The sequence below is a fragment of the Agelaius phoeniceus genome, chromosome 3, assembly GCF_051311805.1.
Source record: "Agelaius phoeniceus isolate bAgePho1 chromosome 3, bAgePho1.hap1, whole genome shotgun sequence".
NCBI classification, from domain to species: domain Eukaryota; kingdom Metazoa; phylum Chordata; class Aves; order Passeriformes; family Icteridae; genus Agelaius; species Agelaius phoeniceus.
In genome coordinates, this window is record NC_135267.1 from 80,840,558 (window position 1) to 80,851,109 (window position 10,552).

Sequence of the window (10,552 nt, forward strand, 5' to 3'; positions counted from 1 at the left end):
ATGTTAATTACAGCAGAGACAGATGAGTTATTAAAGATTGGCTTTGTCTTCAACGACAGGGCAGTTAAGGGGGCACAGTTCTTCAAGTCACATCTGCTAGCCTAGAGTTTGTTCTGAGAGGTTACTAGATTCCTCTTGAGGCCCATTACAGTATTTTAGGCCCATTAGAGCATTTTGGTATGTGGACACAAAATTTCTACAAATATTTGAGAGATTTTAAGTTGTTTAATTTCTCAAATATAAACCAAGTCATGGCAAGAAGGTTCACTCTGTCTGATCTCATGTAAAAGCAAGTTCCATAAATGACCCATAACTGGAAACATCTTACCATCCTAGAGCATGATGAGTTCAAACCTGAGCTTTTTCAGCCTAAGGGACCCCCTCTGAGCACAGCAGATGTGGTATGGAGAGAGAGAGGTGATTCCTGAGAGGAATTGGCCCCACCCCATTTAATTCTTTGAAGTTAAGGAAAAAGACCATTAAATAACTCTTTAACTTGATTGACAATAAATGCTGTGTGTGGAGCACTAACATGTTTATGTCAAGTGTTCCTGCTGGGAAGAAAGACCCCTGCATGCCTCACCAGCCGCTGCTCCTGGGTGGCCTGATTTTTGGCCCCAGTCATAGTATGTACCAATCATAAATTAAGTAATCATTGCTTAAGTTCAGTGTTTCTTTAAATATGTATTGATACTGATATGACATTAACAATGATTTAATTCTCTTTATTCTTTACTTACTGTTAAAATATACCTTCAGCTTGCCTATTACAGAACATAGGAAAGGCTGCTATAAATTATCTGTTTAATATCCCATCACATTTGTGAAGTATCAGCAGACCTGAGAAGGAAAAGGAACCCTGAGGTGAGAGCAGGAATTCAAAATGAGTCTGAGAGATAGGTGTCCAAGGGATATATATTCTGACAACCAGGGTGGTGATGAGAACAAGAATTACGCTGATTTGTGTAATCAGAAGAGTGAGCATCAAATGGCCCCCAAAAATCTTTTGTCCATCTAAAGAGGACAAGATGATTTGACCTCTCCTATTTTGAAAAATTCTGTAGATATCACAGATTAATCTCCTTTGTCTTGTTTACTTGTGATGTTTTTGAGTTAGATTTAGGAAAAAAGAGTCCAGAAGAATATGGCATTAGGGCAGTAGTATGTAATTCAATTTAAAAAAAAACAACCAAGCACTCAGCACAGGGTAAAAAAACCAAGTGCATGCTGAAAGAAATTACTGTGAAATGGAGATCTGGAACACGAACTCTGCTGTTGCTGGCTGTTACCTCAAATCCCATCTGAATTTGAATATTACATGTTGTTTTGGTTATTGTGTTACAGAAAGACTGTTACTGATTTTTGGGAAAATGTGTTGGAAGTGAAGTGGTTCAGGGCTTGGAGCTGTATGTAGGAATAACATTTAGTGAGATTAGTTTAAGAGGGGAGAGAGACTGTAATAAGACTGAAGAGGCATTGGGGAGAGAGTAATAAACAGATGCTAATATGCACTTTATTATTGCCTGAATTGACTGCAGCCCTGTAGAAGTTGGGTCTCATGGTCTAAAAAAAAGCACAGGTCAGCAGCAGTGTGAGGATTTCTTTCCATTTGCCACAGCTCAGGATCTCAGGGTTGTCAGCAGTGTGGTATTTTGTCACAGTCATGTGAAACCCATCATTCCCAAGTGTAATCATAGTTTCTCATATGAATTTTCTCTTTCTTCTAGCAGGGGAACTCCTTTATTGTTTTTAAATGTTGGATTCTAGTGAGAAACATGTATTTGTATAAAGGCATAAAATCAGGAGCAGGCTGAGAGACAAAGTTTCTGGAAAGGTGCCATGTTGAGGAAATGTATAGTATTTCATGATAAAAATCATCCTGCAGAAAAATTATCATAGACAGTGGTTTACTTTTTATTGCTTCTGAGCATCCACAGTTTCCAGTGCCTTCTGGGAACCAGAGGTGCTTGGCATCAGTAAACTAGCCCATAGCTCATTTTAATCCTCAAGTCAAATTCTCAGCTGCTGTAATTCAGGACACTTCTTTGACACTTTTTCTAGGATTCATTTCACATGATATTTCAAGTTAAGTGATATTATTTTTGTCTTGAATGTTATGTCACATCCAGATATCACTTCTGTGCCTCTGTTTTACCATTTACAGAGTTTGTTTTAATTCAAGGGGTAAAGGGGCTTCCAAACATAGTTAATTCTTGTTAAAGGAAAAAAAAAATCAAATGGCCTGTTTCAAACCTATTCTGAATCTTAAAAAGGACACACAGAAATTATAAAAAAAGAAACAAGTTCTGATTGAGTGAGTCCTGTAAATTAAGAGTTACAGGAGGATTTGTAAAAACAGGACAGTTTTTAAAAGTAATTTGGCACATTTTTAACTTATCAGTCTATGGATTCTTTTTATTTTAAAAGGAAATATGTGAGATTTGGTTCAAATTACATCTGGAAAAACATAGCTGATATTACAGTGCAACTTTAAAGACCTTTCTCTATCCTTTCTAAACAAAAAGCCTCCAATGAATCATACAGTCCTTCCTTGGCCATAAATAGTGTAGAGTGGTACTTCACTGCTGGAGGTGCATGGGACATTTAATTGTTCAGTTTTTCTCTGGTTGCTACCCAGGTGGATAACCTCAGGGTCCTGGGAAACATTTGCCCTTCAGTAAAAGAGATCCCAATGTTCAGGGCTGCTGTGAGTTATTGTTAAGTGCTTAACAGCTGCTCTGTTCATCTAGAGGATGTTGCATTACCCTTACTGAGACTCATTACTTTGTAGTGTGCTCAGAGCCTTGCTGACTGGGACTGTGTGAAGGACTCTTGAAACCAGATGTGGTGGACTATTGTGGTGGAACAAAATTACTTTTTTAATTTGAAGACAAAATGTAATTTAATTTTGAAATCATGAATGTCTGTCTTGCATACAGAAAGACAGAACAGGTTAGGGGGTGTGTGTGTGTGTATGGTTAAACACGTGGTCCTTTGCTTGTAAGGGGAATAAGACCCTAATTTCTTGTTTATAATAAAGATTGTTGGAAGTTTTCAAGACTGGAACTCTTAGAATTTCAAGTCTCAATGCCGAATTATAAAGTATAATAGTCACTGAACTGTTTTTTCTTGTGTCTGGAGACAAGCATGAGCACGACAATGAATTCTGTGCTTGTAGGACCAGTAAGCTCACCACAAAGGAGTTAACAGCCTAGCAGAGAAAGAGATTAAAATTTCAAGGTTCTGGTCTCTATTACATTTTTTTTTTTAAATTAATCTCAAAAGCAGCAGTTGCATTACAAAAGGTGTAGTCTTGGAAGAGATGAAGACAGGAAAGCAGGAAAAATGCAAAGGAAATCTATTTGCACTGAGTTGCTGAAAGTCTTACTTAAAATGTAGATTAAAACTTCCCTAAAGATAAGAAAGTGTTTTACAAAATTATTGGTGATTTTGTGCACTCTGTCCTTCCCAGGAATTAGAAATGATAGCAATTCAGAGTTGAAATTAACAAAGAAGAGAGATTTAGATCTTACAGAAATTCATGATTATGACATTCACTTCTTACAAGTGTAGAATAGCAGGAAGCAGAGACTTGTTAAAGACTTTGCCTTCAGCCTCAGTGACATCTGAAACTTGTGTGGAGGAGGTGATAAATGTAATAATAGGCAGCAACAATGGCTGAATTTTTACACAAGAATGCAGCTGCTGAGGAGAACTCATACAGTTTTCTTACACTTTTTTGTACAACACCATAATTGATTTCCTTGGCTGTTAATTTCATTTTTAATATTGTCTATAAGGAAAAAAGTGGGATTTGCAGAGGGATGGAAGAGAGGTCAGAGTATAAATTTCAGCACCCATCACTGTTCCATTCCAACAGACCATTTCTCTATCTGTATTTTCAAGTTTTTCCAAGAAATACCACTCCAGCAGCCATAGATTGGTCATATGAGCAGACCTTGTTGTGATATTTCCAACAGATCTTATTTGAAGCTGCTATTGTAATTTGTCCTTCTGAGTAAGATTTTGAGGAGAAAAAAGTAATTTACCCTTGCTTTTAAAGTGAAGGTTACAAATTATGACTTGTTTTTGAAAAAAACTACCAATTGAAACGGCGTAATTTCAACTAACCTTATAAAGTGTTTTTGTTTTCTCATCAACCAGAATATTTTCTTCATATCTTCAGCTCAATACAAAATGTCATGCTTTTCAGTGAATATTTGTTGCTTTAGATTTTTTGCATATTTGTCCTCCAAATGGCCAGCAAAAATCAATGATGTTTCAATTGAAAAATAATGGAAGTGTTCTGATTTGTGTTCATTTTGAATGCTAGGCTATTGTTTTCCTGCTAGTACTGTTTGTGGAGTTGAACAAGAATTTCCTAATAGCTACCACCAACTCAAAGCTAAAATATTTTTTGAGTGTGCTTAAAAAAACTATTCTGTAATTAGTGGGTTTGTATACAATGGATGTGACTGCTTCAAGTGCAGGGAATACACTTTTTAAAAACTCATGATAAAGAAGTCAAACTTCAAACTAAAATTCTAGGGGAAGTGAGACATTTGGTAAAGAGTTGCTAAAATAATTTGAGACTGCCCATATTTTACATTATTTTGTACTTAAAAGAATAGTCTATTTTTCTCTATCTTAGTGATCAGATCAATTTTCTATCTGCATGTTTTTGAAGTCCTTGAAAAAAGCTTTGTTTGCATTGTGTACTTATTTCTTCTCTCCCTCTGAAAATGATTCCGAAAAGTGAAGATATTTTTTGTGGTGTCACAGTTTCATACATAAGGATGAAGTTTATCCTGATAAATACCAAGCTTATTATATTTATGATGAAACTGACTGTCACACAGTATTCATTTCAACATCCTATCAAAGCTAACACAGTTTTAGCATAGTTCTTAGTCCAGCAAGACTGGTCAGCAGCCAGTTCCCCAAAGTATGGAGTGTGTCTCTTCCACTGGCATTCTCATGATGCAGGGACAGAATGGAAGAAGTATTCGCTGAGGTAGTGGTACACTCCAGGATTACAAAACAGATTGGCAAAATCCCATTCTGAATTTTTGTAGAGTAGCTGGGCCAAGTCAGACTCCTGGGATTTTGAAATACATTGTCTTAGAGGCAATATGCAGGGTGAAGGAAAGCCTTGACAGGCACCTTTCTGAGAGGGCTTTAACTGGGTCTGATTGTCTTCAGGCTGTTTCAGCAATGACTGTGCAGAAAGAAAAGCTGTAGGTCCCATCATGGGAGAGGCAGACAGAAAGAGGAGAATGTCTTGAACACCAAAAGCTCCATATTGTATACAGTAGTAAAAGAAAAACAGATCATAGGTGAAATGTAGTCTTTCAAGTCAGGAAGGAACTAGCCAATTAAAATTTTACATGTCTACTAACTATTCTGAATTGTATTCTGCTGGTTTGTAATTTTTCAACAGTAGTCCTTGAATGAGCTCATTTTCATATTCTTCTGGGTGAGAAAGGGTATTTTCCCCTCTACTTGAAGTAATATCCAAAAATCTGTACTTATTGACAGCTGCATATTTTAAAGCTGTGATTGCCTTGATCCTAAAAGCCTTGAAAAGTTATGGTTAATCCCCAGAGAAGATAGTGGTAATATGAAAGAACGTAGAATACACCAGATTGTGGCATACAGCAGTCATGTAGAAGAAGGAGAATCACATGGGTGATTGCATTGGTGTGTGGCAATATCAAAGGAGAAAACTCATGGTACTATACAATTGTTAGTGCACACTACAGTCACACCATCTGTGAGAGTCTGTCAGGAAACCAGGAAGGGATAGGATAGCATTTAGCTTTGCATGATTTGTACTGTCCACAAGAGCTATTGCTCTCTATCAACCCTTGTGCATACTTGGGAGTCTCTTCTGCTAGTCCAGGATTTCTGCTGGAGCTGTGAGGGAATGATACAGCTGTACCCCAAAGCAGGAGTGTCTCTCAGCACCTCATTGCTGTTACTGCATATCAGAGTACAGCTTTGGACCACCCTTGCAGCCCAGCTCATTTAATATACCATGCTGCCCTGCTGACTTCAGTGAAACCCTACAGGATGCATGTCAGCTTGGGATTTGGCAGTGGTTGCACACAATTATGTTTTCGTTGGCTGGTGTAACCATTTTGGTTGTGGTCATGGGGCTGTATCGTTCTCTGCTGACACTTGGGACTTTGTCAACAAGTGCACACATGTGCAGTGCCTGGGTTGAGTGTATTAGCACATAAGGAAATAATTAACAGAGATGGAAGGTAAAATCATTATCTTTCTTTCTTGGCTTTAATTACCATTTAATTTTTACATTCATACTTATATGTGTAATTCTCCATGTATATGTATCAGTAAATTTTTTTCAGCAAAAATGAACTGTCAAAATGTGGACTACTTCCAGTTAAGCCTACATTCCCTTTTTCCCACCAGCTCTCTCTTCCTTCTTGCTCTTGTTTTCAACTCCCTCTCTCCCCTTGTTCAGTCCCTGGCCTCCCAGGTCTTTTTTTCCTGTGCATATCCCCTGTGAATGATGAAACATAAAAGTAAAGCAACAAAATAAGGCAAAATACGGTCCCTGACCCTGTAATTTGAATACATTTTGTGTAGCAGTTTGCAGAACATTTTGAACTCATATTCAACTCTGAAAATGATATAAGGAGTGTTTAATAAATGTAAGCCTTGACAGTAGAAAGACAAGGTTGAAAATGGTTGTGTATTTAGTCAGTGCTGAACTAAGCCTCAGGGTGAACAAATGGGATTGACTCAAGTACGTTGCATTCCTCCTACAACTTGCACCTCTTCTTCTGCTTGCCACACTCTAAAGAGAAACCCTGCTGTCTGGGAAAAAAAAAAAAAGAAAGAAAAAAAAAGGCTGACCTTATTGTTCATTTTCAGAAAGCCACAGACCCAGAAATCAACAAGGAAGAGAGTTGACCCAGGACAGGATTTATGGCTTTTTCTTTCCATTAGCATTAGCAGCAAAGCTTTGGGCAATAATGAAGTTTTCACCCTAAAACCAGAAACTAGTACACTGAACAGAGTTGTGGCTTCTCTCTCCTTTTAGCATGACACACCTCTTGGTCTGGAAGGAGTCTCTCCAAAGGTGACATAATATTCCCTTCACTGACCATTCTTAGCTCTGTTTTTAATGCCATTACTGATTTTTTTCAATGCTTTTGCCATACGAGTTGTTATTGACCGGAAGCTGCTGGCTTTAATGCAACCCGTCAAGCAGTTTGCAACAGTAATTCCTGCTTTAACTGATATTTGCCTGTTTAGAACTGGCAAACCAGAGGTAGAATGCTTTGCACGTTTGCAGTTTCTTCTCCAGACAGTTCTCAGAACAATCTTGGGTTTTGTTCCATTCTTTTTCCTAAGCCCAGAGGAAGATTCAGGGAAGATTGCCCAATGTTTTCTGGACCTTTGCAACTTGTAAAGCTCATTGCCCAATAAAATCCTTTACTTCTAAAGAGACAATTATCCAAAGTTGTTTGGAGATATATTTTTAAAATGCTGTATCCTGCAAAATGAGTAGAGAATCCCATCAACTCATGAAATGCTGAACACTATTCAGATATGAGAAAACCTGCACCTTTATAATTTTCAACTTAGAAAAGTATCATAAGAGTACAACCAGATACAATTAAGCTTTTCCATTTCTTACTAGCATGGGACAATATCTGGCTTTTTACTTTTTTATTTAATGGAGTTTAGAATCATTTTCACAAGTTGACCACGGTCAGTACAGAAAAGAGTCTGTTTTCCCTGAATTAAGGGAAAATTTTGAGGTTTTCAATTTTTGTTGAAAGCGATGGACGGCATGGTACTCCAGACAGCCTGTAGTGATGTGGAGTTTAAGGGCTGCTCAATGCTGCATGACATTTCCTTCTGTTAGAGTATTTTGGCAAGAGCTTACTAGCTTTGCAGTGTGTGCCTTTAAAGGCCTCTGATAAATGATTAGGCAGATAGTTTAGCCTATTGTTGCCAGTAGGAGTAAGGCAGTAACTCCAAGAGAAGTGTCCAGCTAATGTATTAATGCCTTAATCCAGACCAATAATATGATGTAGTTTGACATGTCTGGCATATGGTTTCTATCATCTCAATATTCTTCTCTGTTCCTCCATGACATTATAGACAACTAACCAAAATAAAGAGAAGCAGGAATTTCTTCACCCATGAAATACATTCTAAAATGTTCTGTATTTTGTTCCAGCTCTTTGGTTGATTGAGTAATGAAGTGATCCTGAAATCTAGTGATTACTTCACTGACTATCTACAGTATTTTCCTTCAGAATATCCCATGGCATTATCATTACTGGACCCTGTCATTAGAAATACTTACACAAAATCTGTGATGTGCAGGCACTTTTCACTTGCACTGGTAAATATCCATAGGTGCATGTGTTGGGTGTTTAGACCCTTATGAGCCTTCAGGCATGAGGTGGTGACATTTTAGAAATGTGTTTTTTAAACCAAGGTGCATTTTTCAAGCTAGAAGTTTCACAGCAACAGCAGCTAAAGGAAACAGATTATATCCAGGGGACACTTAAAAACAAGTAGAATAATGGAGTTTTTGTACTGTGGTTACATGCTCATATGCATGTCCCCCTTTCCAAGCAGATTATACATGGAATACCCAAAACATATGTCAGTGGGTACCTGTGAGACAGTCTTAGGCCTGGCTTAGGTTTGAAGCCCCTTGCAAGCTGTGCACTTAAAACATTTGGGCCTAAAAGGAGCCTTTTCCTGCTTTCTCCTGCTGCCCAAGGAGTACAGTGTAGTGTTGGCTCTGAGCATTGGCCTAAAAGGAGCCTTTTCCTGCTGCCCTAGGAGTGCAGTGTAGTGTTGGCTCTGAGCACAGCAGGTCACCTGGCACTTGCTCCCACCTTGGGTCTGCCATGAGCCCAGTAGCATAGGCAAAGCCCAGTCTGGAAGCTACTGAGGGTGGAGTTAGCCCATGGTGGCTGTTACAGGTAGGTATGGCTGTATGCTCTGAACCCACAATCTAATCTATGTCATTAGTTACATTTCCCAATGTTTTCTTCTTAGTTGCATAATAAATCGTTAGCAAACATCACAGAACATCTTTAGAGAAACTGCATGTGGTCGGGATGCGAGATTACATCAGGTATAAGGCAAGGCAATACTTTGTGCAAAGTACACCAATAAAAATTATATCCCAGGCTGAAGGGCTTACTGGTCTGCTGAGAAGGCTATTTGTGGGCTAACATTTTAAGTGCTTTAACAGAGCTGTAAAGGGAGGGCCGCCATCTGGCTCTTGTTTTCACTTCAAACTTTATTTTTGTATTCACTGATAAATTAACTTACTATGCAGTCTTTACATTTTGTGGCTGTTGCAGTTGTGTGTTATGTCTGTTGTTAGTAAAGAAATGTGGATAGGCACGTATTAGGCAAATGAAGGGATTTATCCTCTCTAAATTGATGCATGGTTGTCTGTTTCTTTCAGGATAAAGAGGCCCAGAAAGACTTAGAGGCTTTACTTCTTACGCTGAAGCTCTGATACTACGTACTTTTAACTCTTCATGCTGTAATAAAATTGTAAAACTAAAATGCGACTGGAAACTGCGGGTAAATTTCAGCTAAGTCAATGGAAAAACAGTCATTGATTTTGGTTGGCTTGGATCGTGGCCTTTAAGTGTCTGGCAATTATGGTATTAAAATAATACATTCATTTTTGATTATTTATAATCTTGTACTGAAGTTTAATTTTAGATTTCTGACACTGTGAGTCTGATTCTCTGAACATGAAGTCCACTGCTGGCAATGGACTTACTGGGGGTTTGAATGCAAAAGGAATAAATCTCGCTCTTTGAAAGATGAATCAACTAGTACATGATGCCAGCATAGAACTGTGTGTAGCATAAACAAATAAAAAAATGTTTCTGTAGTAAATTATATTTATATCAACTAATTTACACGGATGTGTACAGAAGAAAATCATTACTATTTATGTTTACACATTTCTCTACTCTTAAAATATTACAATCTTGTTGAAGTTAAACAAAGCTGTTGCTGCAACAAAGCTCTTTTTACTTTAAACCTATTGTTGGTTTTACAAAGAAATGTGAAAATTTTATAAATTAAATATTATAATTTATTTGTAACATCAAGAACAATATGAAAGATAAGACCAATTAAATAAAGTGGTTTAGAATAATCTATTACAGCTCTGATATTTAATGGATTTGTATCAGGATCTCCATCAAGTTTGTGAAGTCTGGCTCTCTGTCTTTGAAGAGTTGCCTAATGTGGTTTCATCAGAGTGTCTTTGAAGAACCTAGTCTAGCATGTGTCCATCACTAACCTTTTATATCATCTATATGACATAACCTGTACATAAAAATAGACTACTAAAGACCTACTACTTCTGAGTGTGTTGGACAGCAGTGTTTTCAATAAAATGTAGCAGATAGGGAAAGAATTTCCATTCACCACTGGACTGATCCAGGGTACACCAGAGTCTGTAGAAGAAGAGAGGCCAGTTGTGATTGGCTTTTAATTCAGGTTCTTAATCTAGATGCAGGGA

At 37.7% G+C, this 10,552-nt stretch overlaps 1 protein-coding gene across 3 annotated transcripts in view; it reads left to right on the forward strand.

Moving 5' to 3' along the window:
• The window catches only part of RMDN2 (regulator of microtubule dynamics 2), a 46,997-nt gene extending 36,810 nt beyond the window's left edge, over positions 1–10,187 (forward strand). For all 3 annotated transcript variants that reach the window (XM_077175718.1, XM_077175719.1, XM_054629799.2), the window contains exon 11: positions 9,473–10,187. In XM_077175718.1, the coding sequence (XP_077031833.1) occupies positions 9,473–9,526 (54 nt within the window). In that variant the 3' untranslated portion in view covers positions 9,527–10,187. The remainder of the gene's footprint in view (positions 1–9,472) is intronic.
• Positions 10,188–10,552: the final 365 nt, after the last annotated feature.